This window comes from Bacillus rossius, chromosome 11 (genome assembly GCF_032445375.1).
Source record: "Bacillus rossius redtenbacheri isolate Brsri chromosome 11, Brsri_v3, whole genome shotgun sequence".
NCBI classification, from domain to species: Eukaryota; Metazoa; Arthropoda; class Insecta; order Phasmatodea; family Bacillidae; genus Bacillus; species Bacillus rossius.
This window is the reverse complement of record NC_086338.1, coordinates 5788328-5812970: the sequence shown is the minus strand read 5'-3', so window position 1 is coordinate 5812970 and position 24643 is coordinate 5788328. Positions and strand designations below refer to the sequence as shown.

The 24643-nt window shown below is 36.8% G+C and overlaps 1 protein-coding gene across 9 annotated transcripts in view; it reads left to right on the top strand.

The window, feature by feature from the left end:
- Positions 1-24643, top strand: part of LOC134536595 (gastrula zinc finger protein XlCGF57.1-like) — a 256297-nt gene that overhangs the window by 17093 nt on the left and 214561 nt on the right. For 5 of the 9 annotated variants that reach the window (XR_010075811.1, XR_010075812.1, XM_063376365.1 and 2 more), the window contains exons 2-4: positions 1135-1218; positions 2883-2942; positions 11881-11950. Coding sequence is in view for 6 of the 9 variants with exons in the window: in XM_063376365.1 (XP_063232435.1) it covers positions 1135-1218; positions 2883-2942; positions 11881-11950 (214 nt within the window). In the remaining 3 variants the exon portion in view is untranslated. Of the gene's footprint in view, positions 1-1134; positions 1219-2882; positions 2943-11880; positions 11951-12921; positions 13087-16328; positions 20452-24643 lie in introns of those variants that run through there. The other 4 variants (XR_010075813.1, XM_063376360.1, XM_063376366.1 and 1 more) reach the window with 4 other exon arrangements.

The following is a 24643-nucleotide window of genomic DNA, read 5'->3' as shown; positions in this document are numbered from 1 at the left end:
TTAAATATGTGCTTGCTGACAGGGACAACTTCAAATATATAAAACATAAAGTTTTCATTCACAACCACATAAAAATGTATTTATCTCAGGAGCATGTCTTGCATCCTTGCCATCAATTTATAGTAAATTTATACGAACTCTTTTGCCATGTTCAATTTTATCATAATGATATCTTAATTTCAAAGGGCTATATAATGTTACTTTATATAAATGATGGAAATTCATTTTTCCTATCTATGGTAACAATATTTTGGTATTATATTGTATTTACTGGAAATAACTCTGAAATTTATGTTTGTAGACTATTTTTTAAATTCCAATTTGGTTATTAATTAAATTGGAATTTATCTTCAAAGTTTATGTATGTTGTGTTAACACAGAACGTGATAAGTTCCATGAGCAATGGGACAGGTATTTGTTGTTTCTTTCAAAATGTTAGTTGTAATTTTTTTAAATTTTTTGGATAGTTTTGTCTTGTTATAATATTTATCTTTCCCATTACAAGAACGAATAATTGAATGCTATCACTATAGCTGTCACAACAACATTGGAGTGTACATTTTGAAGAAATGTATTATTTTATAATATAAATCACCAGAAATAATAAATTAATCATCAGAAATGATAGAAATGAGGACAATTTTAAATTAAATTAACATTAAAACAAATAGGCTTGGTTTTTGTAATGATGCTGAGAAAGAAATAACATTTTTCAAATAAAATAGCATTTAACTTTAACCTGGAGCATAAATGAATATTAAAAAATTATATACTTGTAGAAAAAGTATTAATGTTCTGAATACTTACAGTTACAAGTTTAATATTGCCTTATTCATAAATAAAAAAATTCAATCATTATATAACTAGTAGTTACAAATTGGAATTCAAATAATTTTTTTCACTTTCTTTTTCAATAACTTTATAGTATCAATTTTATTAAGTCTTATTAATAATGACAATTTTAGTGTTCTGTATCATGTGTATTACTTGCAGTTAGTTCATATTTAATTCAGTCCCTATCCGCCATATAATCTCAACTATGTATATCCAAGGTATAGAAGTGTCTAGCTGCAGGATAACACAGACTACCAGTCAGCGTACTGACATGCCAGGTGGTGTGTGGTGTTGTTACAGGCAGCACATGAAGTTGACTGCTCAGAGCAGAATTCTTGTGACATAGTATTCCCACCAATCAAGGAGGAGTTGACGTACGTACTGGTGAGCACAGTGCTGTGTGTGAATATTTTTCAGAACCAATAATCGTTATAGTTAAGTAGTTTACAAATAAGAGTTTCCAGAGACTTCTGAGCTCAAATAAATTCAACAAACCTGCAATTTAAGTTTGATACATCTGTGTTGACAAACAGAACTTATTGCTCAGACTTTTACAACCAAGGTTACTCACCCTTCCCAATTTATGAATAAGTTTCTTAAATATTTAATAATGTTTTTATAATCAGAAATAAAACTTTTTTGGCTTTCTATCATTATGTAAATTACAGTTGTTTGTTCTTTTAAGAGGTATTGGTGCATTTTTAAAATGTAATTTGAACATACTTTCCATTAATTTAACATTTTTAATATTTCTGATAATTTTTTCTATGAAGCAATTGAAGTAATTTTAATTGCATCTTGCTTTCTCAGTTAAGTTTTCTTGTTCTTTCTCTTTTTCTTTTAATTTTTTTATTTTGCTATGGTTGTTAGAAGGCAGGCTGATGCAGTAGTTATAGTTTGAGATAGAGATTAGAGGATAGAGATTAGAGATAGATGTATTTTTTGCATGGGAAAATAATCAAGTGATGTCTTGTGTGGGCGGTTATGGTCCTTTTCACGGCCAAAATGTGTTCTGTCATTGGTGGAAAGTATAAAGTTCTATGTGATTGGCCTACGACTCCAGCCACGACATCTGCTGTAGTTTTTGGTCACCATGTCAGTCATTACTGGGGCACCTGCGAGTGTAGACGTGTTGGGTGACGGCTGCCCAATTTAATATATTAGAGAACTGTCGAGAAGTTTCACGCCTGCGGTCGGGGCTGCGCTGTTAATGGCAACTGTATGGCCACAGGCGCAGCAAAGTCCTAGAGTGAAGCCTGTCTGTCAATTGGTGGCCGTGCCGAGCAGACAGTCGGTGCCGTGCGTCGGGAGCAACCAAGGGACAATCAACCAACATTTTTAATATTACAAACTTCAGTTTTAATTATGTAGCCTAACTAAATACATGGTTTACAAAAATGATGTGATAATTAATTTATATAGTCAAATAAAACTAATTTCAAAAATTAAAAAAAAATGATTCAGCAATATTTTGTAAGTACAATTTTTCACATACAATTAAGTGGCAGAAAAACTCTTCACCAATTTTTTGTTTAGGTTTAGTATTTACATCTGTTCAACTTTCTATAACTGTAACTTTATTCCTTCTACCCTTACTGCATGTTTAGATGCAGAAGTTACAAATGGTTCAGCACACATGAGCAAAGTCTTTAAAGGCTTATTTACGTAACTGTTGATAATAAGATTTTATTAAAGTTTTTTTTTTAGTATGTTTTTACTGTTGTATATGTGATAGCAAATAAATTTAAATAAATTTTTTTTATTTTACTAGGAGGTATATTGTTAAATAAATTTCACAAGGAAATCTTTTATTTGTAAAAATATTAGCATAAAAGAACGTTTACACAATAAAGTTACCGAGTGAAATCTTGTTTCTTATTTGTACATAAATTTTTCCTTATGTAGTGTTGTTCTTGCATTATGATTTAATTCAGTTTTATCACTATATTTATAATCCAGCCAAACACTACCGATATCATTAGTTGCTGTATTTCCTAATAACATGCAGGTGTCTGCTCCTCCAGGTGCTAATTGATGTGTTGTTTCAGCCGGCAGATGGAGACGTCTGTGTGAAGCAGGAGCCAATCACGGAGGAGTTGAACGAACTGGTGAGTGCAGACTGCTCTGTGCAGACGTGACTAAGAACACAAGCATGAGAGATTCCAGAACCCTTTGTGGACATGATAATAAATATGACACACCATTAATTCATAACTTCACACAACTTGAAAGAGACCAGGGACTCCCGTGTCTGTCGCCCAGCCAGTTGTTCCACTCGTGGCTGGATGGTTCTGCAGTCCCGGAGGATGCAGCCATTCACTGTGTGCTTCCTGCAGTCTGGTCATTGGGAGCAAGGGGGAGGTGGGGGTGGTGCACCTGCCACTTCCTTCAGGTGGTGCGCAGATGTGTGTAGCCTCGACAGTTGGCGTCAGTACGAGGTACTGAGAGGTCATATGTCGGGTGGTGGCTCAAAATTGACATATGAATGGTTTGAAGAGAGAATTTTGCATTAATAATAAACCTTTATCTTGTTTTGTAACTATAAACTAGAATTTTTTAGCCACAGTCATCATCATATAGGCCCAAACAAGGATCTAGTTAATTTTGTCTTTGCACCGAGGATGAGTCCTTTGGTTTGTACCGTGAGTTTGTGTGCAACCACAGGAAATAATTGTGAACTATCTTTAAATATTCATCCTACGGTTCTTGCGGACAGTAAACATGTCAGTTTTAAAATCAGGGAAGGTGAAGGTAATAACATTTACAAACGTCTTTAAAAGAAATTTACATGTCAGACAACTTTGTATTTCCGTTAATTAAATAAGTAAGTGGTAATGTCCGGTTAAATATTAGATTTCTTCTTTAAAATACATCATTTTATTAGGAAAAGATACTTACACAAAGCGCATGGCATCTAATAGCGAGACCAAAAACAAAATGTGACGTTTACCCTGAAAGTTTTTTTTATCCCAATTTTGACAGCCTAAAATAAAGGTGGTACGATTATGCGATAAATTAAGGTATTATTTATAATTTGCTGTAAAGAATGTAAGAATCCTTAAAGCTAATTGTGTCTAAATAGTGTTTAGAATATAGTTACTTAAATTCAATTGATTTTAATGTGTTACTTGGCCATTGAATTTCTCTCAATGCATAAGGCTGCATTCTCGAAATGATTTTTCTTGTATGTTAGTTGGAGTAAACTTAACTAAGAATGTATAGAATTAAAGTGATTTAATGTGGAGATGACTATCGATTCAAATAATTGCTAATTGAGACAAATTCTTTAATTTATTTAGTTTTAATTAAGTAAATTCCTTCTAGCTCAAATTCTTAACCTCCATTATTTCGACCTATATTTTTGTCAGAAAATGTATTGATATTTTCACTTATTGAATGTTATTCTTTAGTTTAGCCTTCTGCTTGAATTTCCATAATTACATTCAGAAAGGAGGTAAAATTTAAAATTGGAATTGGAGTCAAATTTGGAATGTGTAATCTGAAGTGAAGAAACAATGAACCAACCAGTGCTTAATTTCTAAAGTTTTAGGTGTGGGAACTCTAAAGCGGGATGCTCAGACCGGGGGGTCTGGAATACCCCCCAGGAAGGAGGAGGGTCCGGGGGCCCTCCCCCGGGAAAAAGTTTTGAAAATTATAACTGTAAACCCGCGTTTTTAGGCCATCCAGACATAATACTACAATTATTTTTATAAAAAATTGATATTTTAATGGTGATTACTTTTTAAAGTGCTTGATTATGATGTAAGAAAATAAAAACATGAATTTAAATTGAGTTCACCCTTTGCTCCATTAACATCTTGTTGACTACTTTCACTGACCATTTTGTTTGAAGCAATGAAGCTTACCAATATTACTTTTTTAATGAATGGTAAAATAAAAACAAATAAAGCCTTATTTACAATTTTATTGATATACAGTACAGTTGTAATAATACATATCCATATGTAAATAGATGTTTTTGAATATAACAGCTTGCTTGAACTACAATTTTGCATATTTTACAAAGAAAATTTGGCCTACTTTATGGGTAAAAAAAACAATATTTATACATTCAAAATAGACCAACTTCTTGGAAAATAAAAGGAAGTGTTTAATTACACACAAAATAAATGACACAAAGAAGTAACACGGTTTCATTTTAAAAATTTAATGAAATTTTAAAAAGTTAAGGTGTTATTTCATCTACTTATTATGACAATGTACGGTTTGTAGTCATTGTAGTCTAATATTGTAAGGCAATGCCTAGTTGGTAAAATTAGTTGTTTGTTAATTTTTTGAAGTGAAAACTGCAAAAAAACATCAATACACAACTAACTGTAAATACAAAAAGAAAACTAAGAAAACTTTAGTTTAGAACACAACTACAAGTTAGGCCTAGTTATTTTTATGAAAACTTAATGTTCTGAAATTCTAAAAGATATTAAAAAAGAACGGGTTTAGGAAAAAAGTTCCCACAATGCAATGCTGTCTTCATTGTACGTTTTCTGCCTTCGTTGTTTTGACTTGGTGTCAAGTGCAGAATGGTGTCCCTTCGCCAGCCAAGTTTTGACGTGTCGCTCGGGATTGTATCTAGCCACAGGAGGTCCTAGGAGCCTGATCCGCAATAAATTGCAAACCGTGCTAATGTAGAGTGAAGATCTAAGAGGAGTCATAATTAAATTCATTGCAGAAAATCCACGTTCACATTCAGCACTAGACACTGCAATGCTATTTATGATGGATATCAGTTTCTTAAACGACGGCGGCTGCTCAAGAATAGTAGTTTTCTCTCCACTTAACATAGGCTTCAGTCCCTGCTTGAAGTGTCTGAAGTCTTGAAGTGTCTGAAGTCTGAAGTGTCTGAAGTCTCTAATTATATCCTGAGAGCTGCTAATCTTAAATCTATCGCAGATTCGCTGGATCTCACATTCTCCGTAGGTGATGGATAAGTCTTTTGGCCAATACATGGGGTGGATCACTTTGATGTCATTCATGATTGTGTTGTAGTTTTCAGACGCATTTGAAGATGATAGCAACCTTGAAGTCAAGTTGTTTGCGAGGCTCCGATAGAACTGTTTTTCTGGAATACTTGGTATCTTGGCTCTCACATAAAGTTCAACATCTTGAAACATCAAATCGTCAATAGCAATTTTAGCTTCCACTGAACGTCTACCCATGTTTTCAACTCGGTTTTCAAACACTTTGATTAACAGTGTTATATCACTGTGGGCTTGGATAAGGTTGAGGCTTGATTTTTGAAGCTGAAGGGACAAATCAGCTAACTCTTCTAGAGCATCGTACATCAATGCAAGGTTGTGTACGAAAGTTGTAGAAGACAATGTACTACAAAGCCCTTTGTAAGTCGAACGTTGCTTCGAGTCCCTTTGCTTGTCTTCAGATGCTTCAAGGAAATGGTTGTACAAAGCTTTAAAATCTGTCCAAACTGCTTTAACCGCCATTAAGCTGGAAGCTATCCAACGAGTATCTAAAACACGGCAGATTTTCAAAATTTGCTCCTCTAGTCCTTTAGCAACTTCTGCCAACTGCCTGCTATTTTTCGGAGAACAACTAAACATGTTTCTAATTTTATCCATGAAGATCTTAAAATGATTGATTCCAGCTACTTCTTCTACGGAATCGTGTACGGCAAGCTCTAAACGATGGTTCAAACAATGCCAAATGAACAAGTTGGGGAATGTTTCAGTAAGCTGCATAGCAAGGCCAGATTTTTTGCCTAGTAGCACTGATGCACCATCACAAGTTAGATCAATCATGTGGTCTTTTATGAATTCAAAGCTTAGACCTAATGCTTGTAACTGATTTAAAAGTTCTTGTAATATACCAGCTGATGTTGTGCTATTTAGTTCAAAAAGTGTTAAGAACACTGTCATAGGGTTTTGCATTCCTTTTAGAACAGTTCTGATATAAACCACCAAAGCATTTTTGTTTGAAACTGAAGTGGCTTCATCTAAAAGCAGGGAAAATTTAGAGTCTGACTTGATTAGGCCATTTATTAAGTCTGATTTCATTTCATCAGAAATATGATGAACTATATTGGAGCAAGCGACATTTGAATGGAGGATTCGGCCCATATCTAAACCATTCATTATTTGAATATCAATTTCAGTTTCAAACTCAAAGAATGGCCTATTTAATTTGGCTTGCTTATAAGCCGTGCGGAAAATGCGCTCAGTTACAATTTGCTGCTCTTGATGCATAGAAGCAACAGCTTTTTTCATTGTATCTTTCTTTGCTTCATTGAGTATTTTTTCAGCTAAAGAGTGAGCTCGAGACCCACGGTGTAAAAATATCTTTTTCCTAAGAGAGGATTGCTGGTCTTTCTTATTGTTTCCGGAAGCGGTAATAGTTCCTAAAACCCACTCTTCGCTAATCTTTAGGCCCTTCGTTTTCCCGGCACCTAGAGTACTCACGCTTCTGCAAACATTGCAACCTAGTTCTCTGTTCACAATTAACCATGGATTTTTTGCTTTGAATTCAACAGTTTGTTCTACAGACCAACAAACTGGCTGTTCACCCCCAACAAAATCATTATTTTCTATACTAACCTTAGCTTCGTCTGTATCAGATCCCAAACCCTCCAACCTGGATACTGTTTTGTCCGACGAGGAAGTCGAAGGGGAAAGGTAATCGCAATTATCCTCCTTGATTCCGATTGCGTCTTCTTTTTTATCTTGATTAACAATTGAAGTCGTACTTGATGCTTCCGAATTCACGTAACCTTTTTGTTTCTTAGGGTTAGGTTTAAAAAAATCAACAAATTTTCTGGTAGTCATAGTCAAACTATTTAGCTGCACTAGCACTAATAAGTATAAAAACGAACACAATCATCGAACACAATGCAACTTGTAACTTAAACGCGAAACGGCGTCAAGGTCAAGTCAACGCACCTGTTGTAAACTGACTAAACTCCAACGATCACGGGGGCGGTGGCGCGGCGAAAGAATGGAGGGGAGGAAGGGGTGGGCATTGTTATGTTATAGAGAGGCGCGGACGAGGATGACTCACCAGTCACCTTCCTCCCTGATTCTGTGCATGACTCATCACAACACAGCTCACAACGGCTTGTACGGGCGCTTCCTACCTGCTTACGAGTCACTCGCAAACAAAGCATAATATTGATCCAACGTAATTGTTTTTTAAACTTTTAGTTTTAAGTGCATTCCCTTGCGTTCCGGCACTCTTGGGAGGTAAGGGAATGCCGTTCCCTTGCGTTCCCACTGAAATTAACCCCTGGAACCAACCCATATCTACTGATTTGTTTCCTTAAGCATTCTGGTGTTCCTTCCGGCACTTGTTCACACAGTGACAAATTACAAATTGTTTTCACACGTGAGGGCACTCTTTTCCAAGTGTATAGATTAGTTACAAAAATTGTGTTAACTTTGCACTAAGTGATAGAAGCTTGAACCACTGTGAATAATATTTTGCAGTGTGGTAGGTACGAGATGCACCACATTACAAACTTGCACACTAACACACAAAATTAAATTGAATGATTCCAGGTGGATGAAACACACAGATGTTTCTGAGGTTGCGTTGAATCAGAACAAATTTCATGCTTAACAAAACATTATAGATATTTTTTTCGTTTAACAATGTATATCAAGCATAGGATGTATACGCAATTAGTATACACAATTAATATATTAACTTTAACATCTTTATAAGGCAATCACAAAACAAACAGCAAACTTTATAAAAAGCAGGTACATAAGGTGTCATGTAACGCGCAATGCATTTAAATGCATGTAATGTATTTCTACACAATTGCGCTTGCTAGCCCTGATACTTCAGAAATTATACATTATAATTTAAGCGACTTAGTTTCATAGCTAGGTAAGTTACTAGCACACGCAGGTGCTGCAAAGATAAAATGGCTCATTAAAACAAGTTTATTAATACTGAAAACGTATAGAAAGGCCTTTCAAACATTAAACACGACGTCGTGGTGTAAACAGTTAACCGTTTACAGGTTGATTTCATTATCTCATGTTTATTGTAAATTAATTATTATATTTAAATATGTATTTGTATTATAAGTTGTACCAGCAATCACACTAATATGGATAGCTAAGGCCAGCCAGTATGTTTAGTCTTTGGAAATTGCAGCAGTTTAATAATTTATTGTCTTCATTTAATTATTCTTTGGACGCCTATTCCTTTTTCTGCAAACTTTACATGAGTTAAACACAGGTTTGATTACCGTACATTCGATTTTACTACAACTGCTGAGTATTTCTTCCTGCTAGTGGCGAGCTCGCTGGTTGCTACAACAATCCGGGGGAGTTGAGGTTAAAAAGAAAGGAATAGAGGGGATTCTAAGACGCCATGTTCGAGAGAAGACGTTCCCTTGCGATGTGTCGCCAAAAACCTGGTGCCCACAAAGGAAACAAGAAGATCGTGTCCGCTACGATAGTTAGATACTACCGTGTTAACAGAGTATTCAGATAGGAGAATTCTGAGTTCATCTGCCTCAGAATACAGGGTATACGCCTTAACACGACATACGAGGCGTTTCGCGAGTGCTTCCAGCATCGCGACTTCTACATCTGATTCCTGCCATCTCGTGGTGAGAACTTTCCTTTTACCACGTTTTCAGGACCATTTTGTATCGCCGATCCAGTCACTGAATCGTAGTCTACGACAGTCGTAGTGGATTAGAACTCTATTGCAGCGTCCCTTTCTACAAGTTCCTGCGACCATCCACCGATCTACCCAGAAGTCCTGAATGGCCGAAGAACCTGCCCTACCACAAATTGAGCTAGTACCGGTAGTTGCAAACCTTAATAATTCAGTAATGACGGTGTAGTATCGAAACTGGACCCGAATCCATTCATGTCTGGCTATCTGTATTTGGTAGGTTATTTAAAAGCTGGTACAACGTTAGGATAATCTGAACCTAATCTTTCTAGTCAAACTTATTCAGATCAATAATTTTCAGTTCAAGTGTTGTACATATCTATGTGTTGAAATTATATCAATTATAATATTACAATACAATTAATACCATTTGATATTGCTTTAATTATTAAATGTTATCAGTTTTGGTATTAATCGTACACGAGTACAGCCAACCACCATAGTTTGCCAGCCATTTAACATACATTACCCTTAACATACACTACTCCGTAATACCATCTGTAATTACTCAAATATAAGTAACTGTGATGTGTTAGCTGTGTTAAACGCAGTTGTAATAGTCATAGACAGGCACACGTAAATCGCCACAGTGGGTCTGTGCATTCACACGTGCCTGGTCGGTTGGGCTTCAGACAATCGCAAACTATAAAATGGTGATACAAGGAAAAGCAAACAATGTTAAACTAGAAAAACAAAATATGTTCAAATTTATTTGGAAATAATACGTTAGAAAAAGTCTCAAACTTGCAAGACGACATACAACAATGACTACTACAGTCAAAAGGGGGTGGGCCATTGCACCCTTACAAGTTTACCTTGGCACGTTGCATTACTCAATTACTCAAAATTACTCAAAACATGGCTAAGCACAACAGGAAAAACGCCAAGCCACGGGAAAGCAATTCCGCGGGCCACAGTGAAAAACTAACATCAGGAGAGTTTATAGTCGGCAAGGTATTGGGTTGTTTCCAACGCAAGACAATATAAAAAGTTACTATTTAGCTCTAGAAATGGACGCAACTACAAGAACACAAATTTTACTGGGAACAGTGCCTGCCAGTTACGTTCGCTATGCATGGCTACAACATGCAAAATCAACGAGAAATACCAATCATGACGTAGCCCAGACGACCAGCACCCGCAGGCAGGGCAGGCGACAGCGAAGCGACATACCCGAGGCGTAGTGCCTCGCACCCTTATATAAGAAGCATAGGTGGCGCTATAAGGTGGGAGAACGTGACGTCACACAACCTGGAAGAGGGGATGTTTGGGGGGGGGGGGGGAAATTGGGAGTAGGAGCACACAACATTAAGAAGATGCCTAGCCTCTTCAATTTTAAGCGATGCTTCTTTGTACTGCTTCAGTAAAATTGTTACAACCCTCTGAATAAGGTAATCAAATTAGTTTTTCTAATTTCTATTGGAAATGGTTGCTTGGAAGCTGAATTAGGTTTTTAAATATTTAAGAGAATTTAATCTACCAAACTTATCTTAAACATATATTCACAAAGGACTAACAATTAAGTAGGTACAAAGCAATTTTCAACCGAATAATTATGAATCTTAAAAAAACCTGTTTTAATTTTTTTTGCTTGTTTACCTTGTAACACTCCAGACCTCCGGCTAGCTCAACATTGGTCTAGAGTCCACATGCATAAACACTTGAAGTTTTGTTGATTGTTTGAAACAAAATATATATGTTCGCAAAATAAAAGTTACTGTCATGATTGATTGCTGATACGTTTCTTGGTCAAAATTGATTTTAACAGTTCTTTATTTTTCCTTTAAGAAAATTCACAAGTCATTAGGTACGCCATCTTCCGACCATGGAAACTAATACATTGTAACATAGCCCAAAAGAGCTGCGAGTATTTTCTTCTTACCAGCTAAACTAACCATATATCATCTCTGCTTATAAAAACACAATAAATCATAAATAAACTTATTTAGAAAGTGGGAAGAGCAGTTGCCTGTGTTGTTACAAAAGCTTATCATATTAACATGTTTAAATTGAAATCATCAATATTACTTCTCCTTCCATAGTAAAAATTTTTGTTCTAGGTGTATTGTTTTCTACATAAATTGTATTTAGTTATTGTATTGTTTCGAATTAGACAAAAACTAGAATGAAGATTACCACTTGTAGTGTTTGTCACTCTGCCGGACTCACGACACGAATAATATTTTTTAATTGAATGGCCTTAATTTTTACTATAATTCCCTTTGTTATAGCTCTTTAGGAAAGATCATTAGCATCCGGAACTGAGTGATATATTAAAAATCCCAACATTCATCGCTACATGTAACAAGAACTTGACCCTATGTTTGTAGTGCACACCTCATGTAGGTTAGTGAGCCGAGGTGACAGGGTTGGTGTGTGTTGCAGTGTTCCTGTACCGGTCTGTGCCAGCAAGTGAAGGAGGAGATAACTATAGAAGAGCACCCCGCTGCCCCAGGTACTGGCCTGCCATACTCTATACCAGTAGCATTCTGCAGCAACTAGCTGTGGTGTATGCATGATGCAGCTATGCATGAAGAAATTTAGTGAATTTTGATTATGACAAAATGTTTGGATATTCACATACACATTATATCTTGCAAGTACAAACCAAGGACAGACACATCTTTGGGATGGCGGCCTAAGTTTACTTAAGCCCCATCGTGGATCGAATGCCTTCAAATGTGGTCACTGAAACTATAATTAAGTATGTCCAAAATGAGGTTTATAAACATAAACCACACTTTCCGCACATAGCAACATCTGTTCCCATGTAGAGAACACTCATCATTAGAGGTCTCCAAGTCATTCATTTGACCGGCTCGTTCATTGACTTTTGGTGATAACACTGGTCTGCAGAAGATATTTTTTTTCGTGCCCGGACATCATTCCTGCTGACACTTATGTAAAATAACTTTCTGATTCAGAATATGACCCCCGTTTACCCCTAGCACCCAACATTTTTGAGGGAGGTGCCCCCCCCCCCCCCTCTCCTCACCCTATTTGTATCACATTTCAATCATTTGGAGGGATGAAAAGGATTATTTTAGCCTTTATATTTTGAGGAGCTAGAAAGGTGAAAAATACTAAATCTTAAAAATGTGTTGCAAGGAGGTATATTTAAGGGGATTGTATTGCATTTGAAAAAAAATTTTATTTTTCCACTTTTTTCAAAAATTTTTCACTTATCTCAATATTTCAGCTTTCAACCCTCTTAATACTCCTCCAAACACCCCCGAATTTTATACACACACACACGCACGCACGCACGCACGCACGCACGCACGCACGCACGCACGTATGGACATACACAATAACACGATTAACACAAAAAAACATAAATAAGGATATAATACATCACAGTTAATATAAAAAAAACAGTGAAACAATATAAAATGAACTATGAAATGAGTGTTCTGTGCCCGGCAGTTATCTTGGCGTCTCTCAGCACGGGGGTGCGGGGACAGCGGGACCGGAGAAAGAAGAGGGGGTAAGCTGGCGACACGTAGCCGAGAGCCGTGTAGTGGCTCTTAGGAAAATATCGTTCTTCAGTGTATACCCAAAAATGGAAGGCGAAGGTGGCAGCTAGCAGAGGTGCGGTAAAGTGATAAATAGCGGAGGGCGGGAAATAATAAAAACCGTTTATTCTATGGTATAAGTTGCTATTACTCCGAAAAAGCGCAAAAGTGGCTTAAATGGAAATTTTAACATTGTAAGTTATATGTTCTGCATTTTTTGTACACTATGAATGCTGACAATCGAATAGTAATAATAGTAGTTAATTTTAACTTAATTTTGTTTTTCGTCACCTAATACAATCAATTATCATGGAAAGAGAACTTCACTCTTAACATTAAACAAATCATATAATATATAAATGAAGTTTTGTTATGCATTCTAAAGTGGAAGTACAATGCAAATTGTATTTACATTTATAATATATAATCGATTAAAGGTGCATTAAAATATAAAGCCACACATACACAAGCATTTTTTAAATGCCATTAACGCTGGTAGTCAGGTGTTTCCTAAACGACTGACATGAAGTTAAAGCAGCAAATATAACATAACAAGCTCCACGTTTAGTTAAATGTACATCCAGCGCTAAATGGCACGTTTTAGGTACGGAAACCGGAGAACGATAAGGGCTAGACTGGCTCCTGCATCATCAACTGTGAGATAGCTTTCGCGCGGAGAGCTACAATTGCGTAATTTTTTGGTCGTTTGCTTTTTCTCGTAAGACTTTTGTTTTAATTAACTTTGAGAACACAATGAATTGAGAAGCATAGTTTTAAATTTATTTTACATACTAAGTGACCTAGTTTTCCAAAATAAATCGTGTCTGGTTTTCGCTAGTTACTGAGTTAACAACATTTCAATTAATTTTGGTTAGCATAATAATTAGCAGACACCGTAAGTATATTTAATGGGACAAAGTAAAACGTTGCAGGTTTAGATAATAGTTTGTTACTTTTTCTGACATGAGTACAAATATTCGAGCACAACCACTGCAATTTACACAATGTTACACTTATGTAGTACAAGTACAATTCATAGGATTTCTCACTTTTGGTTTGGTAACCCAGCGCTCTTAGCCAAAAGGCCTTACCGCCCTGGGGCCCCCACGGATGTGGATACAGACTTACGTAGTGTAGGAAGTCACGCGCCGAATGTTTTCAGTTCTGCTAGTACAAACCTGGCCGCTGACCTTGAAAATAGGGTATAGCTTTCTCTTCGCCCTCCCCTTTCCACAAGACAGGGCTAGGGAGCTCAGACGCCAAGTTATCTGCCGGGCACACTATATGTTAATAATACACGTAGGGATGGGTAAATGTCCAAAATTTTATCTATCTGAAATTTTCCTGGAAATTTTCATGGAAACTTTCCAAAAACCGAAAAACATAGGAAATTTTAGGAAACTTTGATGTTGGTTTATAAATAACCATTTCAGAGAATTAGACATGTGACTGTCTCTACTGTATGAAATTTTCATATTGTAAAATACAATATTCACAGTTGCAGTATTAAGAGGACATTAAAATATCTTTCGTTAGCGATGTAGAATTTACTGTGGGTGCTGTTCTAAATTAATTTCAACATTTAGGTGGAATTATTCTTTTTACAAATACAGTTCACAAATTAATTGCAAGTAGGCCTAATCAGTTTTTAAATCTGAAAATTATTTAATCAGCTGCTTTCAACATTACAAAAAGCTAATGTAGTGGAAGAAAAATTAAGGTAAAGAATACTTAACTGCAGATTTAACAGAAATGATTCCTTCTGAAAAAACAATTACCTGGTCAATCACAGTTAAAATATTTGACTACATAGATTTGAAAATATTAACACTATATTATTACAATTTATCAACTGATTGGAAATAAAGACAAATAAGTTGTAACAAATAGAACACTAAAAAAAATATTGATCAACAATTAGTTGCATTCATAATAAGAAATCATACATGACAGTTTTAACTGAATTGGAAACAAACATGTCCTTATTTAAGTCATATTGGGTCTTATAAACCAATGAAATCATCATTGCCTTCATAACTGAAATCACTGTTTTCTTCCTCTTCTGTTTCATTGTTAGAACAAGATGCACTGTCTTCTTTTAAAACACACTGTGGTAGTTTTTTTCTTTTGATATACTTTCTCACATTGTCTTCCACAATGACAGTAATAGAATCTTTCCTTTCCAATTTTTCAATGTCCTCCAGGATGTGGTGACACAATTTCCAGTTGTGGGCAATGAATGATATTTTACCTGCTCTTTCAGTGGTCAAGCAGTTTCTTAGTTTTGTATGTATACTACCATGTGTACTGAAAGACCTCTCTGTAGCAGCAGAGGTTACTGGCATACCTAAGATTCTGTTTGCTACTTTTGACAGCTGTGTATGACCACACAGACCTTTCCACCAAGTACAGGGTTCAAGTTTACCTTTTTCAAGCGCCATCCAAAGAAATTCTTTGGCCCACATACCTTCTCTACTTAGGTACTGAGCTAACTCTGTTAAAACTATACCTTCTTCAATGTGTTCCATATCGGTTTAAATTTTGCATACATACTCAACAGCACTCAACTGTTACAGCTAAAAAAAATTCAATGTTTCCCAATGTTTCCACTTTTTTTTTTCAAAGTTTCCATGAGGTCTGTAAATTTTCCATTTTTGAAAGTTTTCGGCAGGAAATTTCCGACAGGAAACTTTCCACTACCCATCACTAAATACACGTGACCTAAAAAAAAATTATTCAAGTCCAATTTATGGTGATCCTATTTTAATTACAAAATGATTTGCACATTTCAGAATTTAACTTTAAATATAAATATTCTATACATAATAAAGCAGATATTTGACAGGAAAAATAAATCATGGCATTTAACATTAAATATAGGAAGATATAACATAGTTCTTATGGCAAAATTTACAGGTTATAATAAGTTTAATGTCTCAGCTGGGTAAACGTTATCCCTCGAATTGTTTTAACAGTGATTTCCCTTAGTTTTGTAATTGTTGACTAGCATTAATAATGTTTTAATAAATTTTAATTAAGATTATTAATGGTTATTAACTTAACATAAAGACTTTTAAAAATATATTTGAATAAAATAGATTAAATTAAACTCCATAAGTTGATATATGTTGATGTTTTTAGGGACTTATTTTGTAAAAGTAAAAAATCATTTTCCTAATCTGTCCCTAGAAATACTAAAAAATAAAAGAGGAAAGGAAATATCGTAGAAAGTCAAGATTTTACTTTTTTTATTTACATTTTACTATAGATATTTTGGTAACGTACTAAGAGTACAAATTGTTCTTGATTTTGTTCTAGCTGCAGCAGTAGTTGAACAGAATGAACCTCACAACTGTGTGGGTCGTCATGGTAACACTTCATACAGCTGCATTGGACACAGTTCCCAAGACTCACCAGATACCAGCATCTTATTGAAGAGAGAAGTGACTCATGCTGATACCATAAAATTATCAAACTGCTTAAATAATTTAGCTGGATCCACTGGTATTAGCAACAGTCAGGATAAAACTTGCACTGGTAACAACATTTTATCATTTGGACTTTGTTCATACATTCCACAACAGTATGCCCAAAATGACCCTGGCAATAAACAATTTTCTTGTGCAGAATGTTCAGCAACATTTATCCACAAAGGTGACCTGAAGAAGCATATTCAAACTCACACTGGAGAAAAACTTTTTACTTGTACAGTATGTTCTGCCAAGTTTAGCCAGCAGGGTGAACTGAAGAAACATACTCGAACCCACAGTGTAGAGAAAACATTTTCTTGTACAATATGTTTTGCCAAGTTTAGGAAGCATAGGTATCAGAAGGAGCACACTCGAACACACACTGGAGAAAAACCTTTTTCTTGTACAGTATGTTCTGCCAAGTTTAGTCAGCAAGGTACCCTGAAGAAGCACACTCGAACCCACACTGGAGAAAAACCTTTTTCTTGTACAGTATGTTCTGCCAGGTTTAGTCAGCAAGGTACCCTGAAGAAACACATTCAAACCCACACTGGAGAAAAACCTTTTTCTTGTAAACTATGTTCTGCCAAGTTTAGTCAGCAAGGTACCCTGAAGAAACACATTCAAACCCACACTAGAGAAAAACCTTTTTCTTGTACACACTGTTCTGCCAAGTTTAGTCAGCAAGGTACCCTGAAGAAACACATTCAAACCCACACTGGAGAAAAACCTTTTTCTTGTACACTATGTTCTGCCAAGTTTAGTCGGAATTTTGACCTGCAGAGGCATAGTCTAACACACACTGGAGAAAAACCTTTTTCTTGTTCACTATGTTTTGCCAAGTTTAGGAAGCATAGTCATCTGAAGGAGCACACTCGAACACACACTGGAGAAAAACCCTTTTCTTGTACACTATGTTCTGCCAAGTTTAGTCGGAATTTTGACCTGCAGAGGCATAGTCTAACACACACAGGAGAAAAACCTTTTTCTTGTTCACTTTGTTCTGCCAAGTTTAGAATGCTTAGTCATCTGAAGAGGCACACTCGAACACACACTGGAGAAAAAACATGTTTCTTGTAAACTATGTTCTGCCACATCTAGCCATCAAAATGCTTTGAAAAGACATACTGGTACAAACACACTAAAAAATACTTTTTTCTTAAACACTGTTCCGCTAAAGTTAGTAAGCAGGTAACTTAAACATGTTTAATCTTACATACACTTCCCCCTAGTAGCGTGAGTAAGAGGGTATTGACTTTTTAAAACTCACACAAAAATATCCAGTTGAACCCCTCCCTTCCCCTGTGCTTCCCCCTGTCCCACCCTGGAACACTGTGACTTGCACCATCGATTTCCCCACTCCTGAAGTGTGATTGGTAAGTCTGTGTGTCTTGTTAGGAGGAGAGCTGTGATTGGCCGGTGAGTAGTGGAATGGACAGGGAGTTAAGACTGCTGTGGGAAGGCTTGTGCCTTCACGTTCTGCCACACTACAGTTATGTCTGGGAGCAGGAGCAACACACACAACCATCCTGTCTGCCGCCTGGGAGGTCACTGTAACATACAAGTAGTTCTGTAACCAAGTCACCAGCTCATTTTCCTCCTCTCACGCTCTTTCCATGCGGAGAGGGAAGACCCAGGCCACATGCTGGGCTGCAGGGAGAGGCAACATTGCATGCCTTCTCTAATAGCCAGGCGGATAAATAAATATTTAATTGTGCCCGAGAGTAATCAGTGGATAGCGAGTGCACTGCAGTACAAAAGGTTCACATGTATACATATTTTAAGTATTGACAAGGAAAATAACGTAGATGACACACAAAAAACAGTTTAAAAACAATGAACATAATTTATACAGAAAATCACTGTTATATACATGCAACACCAATATACAACAAAAAAACAGAATTAAGACAATTTTTAAGTTTTAACAGGCCATTTCGAACAAAGCAAAAACCAGCAATCCTGAAATAATATATGAAAGCATATAAAACGTAAATTCACAACCAGACAGATAAAAACAAGGTTTTGGGAGTTATTCGCGATAAAGTAGACGAATCGTCAGAATAACTTGAAAAACATGAAATTATGTAAATTATGATTCTAAAGCTTATAGCAAACACAGGATTACTTCTTACAAGGAGGGCATAGGTCTGGTTTGTTACCAACCTAAAAACCAGGCTTAATATTTAATTACAGAAATCCACCTATATGGAGATGGAAAAGGGGTACATAATATTTTAAGATAATTAATTATACCTTTAAAACTAACGAAGTGTAAGAAAAATGTTTGGGTAAAAGAGGTATATATATTTTTAAGATTAATAATTATATCTCTGAATGTAAGCGTACCATTAATAAACACACGAAAACTACTTACCATAATTTACCATTTTTAAAAATTCAAACACTTTAAGTTTGGTAAAAGGGCAGGTGTGTTTTTTAAATTAAAAAACTCACATCTATACATAGTTAATTTTTATGTATTTTTGGCATTTATTAAAATTTGTCTATAAATAGGGGTAATAACAGAATTAGTTTTCATTTATTTGAATAATTAATATCTCGGCAACTAAATAAGTTAGATATGGATTAAATTGTAAAAAAATAATAATATATATATTTTTACTAATTTGCAATATTCCACCCCTTAGGGTGTGATGAGTTTAGTTTTGTTTGAAGTGAAAAAAAAAATCCATAATTATGAATCAATTCTATCGAAGGGTTAGAAAAAAAATATAGTGTTTCAAATTTTAATTTTTGCAGTTTTCCGTATTTTGTGTTTTAAGGGTGCTAAAGAGGGTAACTTATGTTCTATCATAAAAAAAACTCATTATTTCCATAGCAATAATACTGGATTTAAAAAACTTTGCATAAATAACTTAATTAATTATGTGGAATACTTTCAAGCATGTTTTTATAGTAATAAATCATATATATATTATAATGAAGATAAGAAACTGAACAAGAATAATGTACTCAATTATGATTTTATATAATGTTTTAACCTTTACCATTTTTCTATATTGTAACGTTTTCCACCCCCGACTCACGTTTGTTCGGGCGCCATTTGTTGTTGCACAACTCCCCAACCAAAGGGATTTTCCAGCAGTTCAGTGGTTACCGAAAAATGGCTACACAAGAGTTTGTCGCATCACTTCCACTCAACCAACTCGCAACACATTGATCCAGTCCTTTTGCAGTCTCTCTTCCTTACTCCTCCCCTGTGCACCTTACACCCCTGTTTTCTCTCAGCGTCCCATCCTCCAACTTGCCCTTCTTCTTCCTCTCTTCCCTCTTCCGCCGGCACTCCGTATCCCTCCGCCACACTCCAAATGAGGGAATTTGAATTCACCACTGTTTAGCAAGCTCACTTACTCTTACAAAGTCTAATTTCAGAAAATGTTTAACCACTATTATTGACGTCCTACAAGTTAGTTCACACGCAAAAGTTTCAATCTAAAAAATAGGTGGATCAGGGCGCAAGAAACTAGTTCCTAGCCAATAACAGCCCCCTGGCTGCAGACAATACTGCTATCAAAGTTGGAAGAAATGGCTTAACTGCCATTTTATCAGGGCATGGGGGTAAGCTGCAGTCCACCTCACAATATTCAACCGCAAAAGTTTATAAATGTCACCTCTCTGAACCTAATGAAGTGAGATGTAAGTTATATGGTATTATTATAATGCAAAATCTACCAACTGTTTTTTACAACTTGGTGAATCTTTATTGTTTAAAATGTAAAATATTGTAAACATGGTTTTAACATTCAAGAATACTGTTACATTCCGGGTTGGCCCGCTAAGCAACTCAAAATAGTAACAAGTCACTTTAATCACTTAAAAAGTTTAATGTTTGTATACAATGATTATGAAGTTTTAAGTTCATCTTATTGCCAACATTGAAGATGAATTATTCCGTTAGGATAAAAGTTTATATTTAGTTGCATTAGAGTAAAGAGTTTTTGAAGGCAGTCTTTTGTTTTCTTATTACTTCTCAAAAAACACAAACGCGGTTCACAACTTGCATATCCCGAAAATTTTACATATTTTCATTGGAGACATAGCTCTTTGCTCGATTAAAAAAAAAAATAAAGTCCCTTTGTTGTTGAACAAAGGTACAATTTCCCGCGGATATGTCCTTGGAGGGTAAGGACAGTCACCATGGGCTGATGCCGACGCCTGGGGTCCAATTGAGAGTTAAAAAGACTAAAAAAAGTTAATACCGTATTTATGTGAATATAACACCCGCCCGTGTATAACAGCCCCCTTAGTTTTGAATTTTAAATATTGAAAAAATTTAATATCCGTGTATAACACCCGTGGAGAAAAAAATCCTGAAACGTCCATTAACCCACCACCCCCGAGTAGAAACGAATGGACTCGCCCGAGTTATTTTTACGACAGTGCTGCTGTAACTCGGCGGAAGCCGGAGTTTTTTTTTTACAGCTATCCAGTAGTAAAGACGTGTTTGGCCAACTTTCTATTTTCTATGTACGTTGCTTGAAAATGGGTAAAACTAGGGCAAGTTACACAGCATCTTTCAAGTGGAAAGTTGTGCGGTATGCAGAGGAAAACAGTAAACGTAAAGCTGCAAGACATTTTTCTATTAATTCGCAGTGCATTCTTGAGTGGTGTAGAAATAAGGAAAGACTTCAGTGTGCACCTAAAGCAAATGTGCGTTTTGTGGCAGAAAATGTGTGTATCCACAAGTGGAAGAAAAACTGCTTGAGTACATGACCAATTTAAGTAAAGACGGTTATTCTGTTTCTACAGAAATGCTGCAATTAGAAGCAAGCAAGATTGCACGTAATCTCAACATTAATCAAGCAAACTTCAAAGCTAGTTATGGCTGGGTACGAAGGTTCATGAAGAGAAAAAACTTGTCTATTCGCCACAGAACAACATTAGCGCAAAAAATGCCAGAGGAATACGAAGCGAAGCTGCTAAATTTTCAGCGACACGTAATTGCGCTTCGAAAAAAGAATAGCTATCTTCTATCGCAAATCGGCAACGCTGATCAGACACCGGTGTGGTTCGACATGCCTGAATCAACTACAGTTTCACTGGTTGGAGAAAGGTCAGTTCCCATTAAAACCACAGGTGCTGACAAACAATGTTGCACGGTTATGCTGGCTATTACAGCGGACGGCCGAAAGCTTCCCCCATACGCAATATTCAAGCGGAAAACTTTGCCGAAAGATGTGTTTCCACCAGGAATCATCTTGAGGGTGCAAGTAAAGGGTTGGATGACAAATGAACTTGTTCTGGACTGGCTGAAGTGTGTGTAGAGACGTCGACCCGGTGGTTTGCTGCGAAAGCGTGCCATGTTAGTGCTGGACAGTTTTCGTGGCCACCTTACTGAACCTGTGAAGCAGTGTGTAAAGGAAGACAGCGATCTTGTTGTCATCCCGGGGGGGCATGACAAAGATTTTGCAGCCGCTGGATGTCGTGAACAGGCCATTCAAGGTGGAATTTAGGCGCCAATATAATACGTGGATAACAACAGCTGAACACAACCTCACACCGACTGGACGGATGAAACATGCTCCACTACCAACAGTGTGATCGTGGATTTTGGCGGCGTGGCTATCCATTTCGCAAGAAATGATTGCCAAAAGTTTTAAGGTGACCGGCATTTCATCCAACTTGGACGGCACAGAGAACGACATCCTGCAATTTTCGAACACTTCTTCAGACAGCGATTCTGCCAGCAGTGCAAGTGACGACGATTTGTAATGCCGTAATAATCAGAACATATTTTTTCTAGTACGGTGTCTCGTATATAACAGCCTCCCAAGGTATATATTTTATTTTTTGGCAAAAAAGCGGGTATTATATTCGCATAAATACGGTATTCTGCCTGGCCCCGATCAACATGCATGAAATTGCTATTCAAAAAATCTCTCTGCATTCTTGTGAGCTGCTAACGATGCCGCCGTAAGCGACAACTAGTTGGTCATTACATTGAAGTTGTCTTCCCATCCAAAGGCAAGAACAAAGGGGAGGCAACCCCGCTTGTCAACCAACCAATCGCACAACAGACACATAAATATGATCATGTAAGGAATGAGGTCTCGCCCAGCGAAAGTTCTGGTCCATTGCTGCGCAGTAATGCGCCCATGTGCGGGGTTTTTCCAACCACACACTAACTTACTGGCGACAGGGTGTCACGCTGTGTCTTCCTTTCATTCAAACCTTCTAGAACCTTCTGGCTGCTCAGAGGATGCTTTAATACTGCAGAAATGTAATTAATGAACATACTTATTTTAACTGACCAGGCAAAATAAAGAAAGGAATAATAAAAAAAATACATTCATTTTATGTAGAACCTCATGAAAAATAATAATTGATATTGAGGCACAATCAAAATACTTTAAATGCCTATACATTGAGGATGAAACATGAGTAGAAATTAATTACGAAACATGAAGAGGACATCAGTAACATAACACATTCTCATTTCAAATATTATCAGTAGCAGGGGGCAGGAATTATGCTGTGTTACAATATCTTCTGAACAATGCTAACTTAATTAGACGTATTAGAAATTAGAAATAAACATACCTTAAGTTATTCAACGTTCTCCGAAATATCACCTTAAGTTGTAACAGGGGTTAATAATATTTTTAAAATAAAATGATATGGAATCCATCAAATCAGTATTGGTGTCATATTTATAAAAATATAAATTTATTATAATTATTTTAGAGTCCACATCTGAAGTTAAAAGAAAGAAAAGGTATTTGAGTGTTTTTTGTTTGGGTAAAGGATATTGCCATGTTTAATTAGTTATGAATTTTTACATTGACATCCGTATGGAAAAAAGAAGAGGATATATATATATATATATATATATATATATATATATATATATATATATATATATATTTAAGTAAGCTAGGGATCAAGTAATACATTGGATAAGAAATTTGGTATCTATACTCTACATTTCTAATGTAAATGTGATTGTATCAATAGCCTTAAATAACGGGAGTATTAGGAATAAGGTGAAATTATTTAACTGTTTTAACAAAAATTTAATCATAGTAAATGAAAGTGTTAGCATAAACAATGTTATAATCTAAGTTAATATTAAATAGGTGCATGTGTAACAATTATTTAATTGTCTACTTCATGAAATGAAAAGGAAGTAAGGAAGTAAGTCGTACCAACTGTCGCGTGAAGAAGCCTGCTCGGTCTGGTCCATACACCGCAAGTGTTTGAAGGCCCGGCAGTTTCGGCACCAAGCGTCCTTGCCGGCCTCTCCAGTACATGTTGCCACAGTACACTTCAAACGTTCTATCCCGACTGAATTCATTCGCCCCGCAGAACCGTCTAGACGTGGTTCGCAGCGTTCCAGACACACGCACGTGTCCATCCACGAGGCCCCCGTGACGCCCCCCACGTGCCTCGGACGTGCGCACGTGACGCAATACATACTGTTTATATTAAACACGAGCTCTGGTTTAATTAAGCCCACTCCAGCTGCCGGTCGTCTATCGTCCGTCATGCTCGCATTAGTTCAACTCACATGAGCACTGCAACAAAATTACCGCTCCCGGAATGCGGAATGCCTCTGCTGTGCCTGGATTCCTGGAAGCGCGCTAGTGGTCACGGGATCGGTCGCGACGGAGTACCGTTAGGCGCGCTGCACGGACAATGGCTGCTCGGCTCCGTGCACTCCGGTTAACAATCGCACAACTCCCGCGCATCCGGTCTTGATGGTTAAGGCAGCTTTTTGTCACGCGCCACGCGCTTGGGAGCCAATTGACATGGTCGGGGGATTTGGTAGGAATTAAACTGTACGTTTAGTGGGCGCCAACGTGTCTAGGGGGCACGGACCCGGTGAGAAGACTCTGTCTCAGGCGTGACGTAGCCCGTGTGGTGGCGTGACTCGTTTCCCCCTTCAGCTATTACCCTAACCACTGACCTGGCCCGCTCTCAGCATCGAGCATGCTGTTTATAAAAAAAACCACGCAGTGGATCTCAGGGCGCCCCACACGCCGACAAACAACACTCGAAGCACGCAAACACAATCGCTCTATGAAAACGCCTCGTGGCACGACAGGCACAGCTGTGGTCCAACCACCTCGATACGCGCTCAAAGGCGAAGTCCTCGGAGAGCCGGAACGGAACGTCTGTCTTCAGGTAGCGACGGGAAGC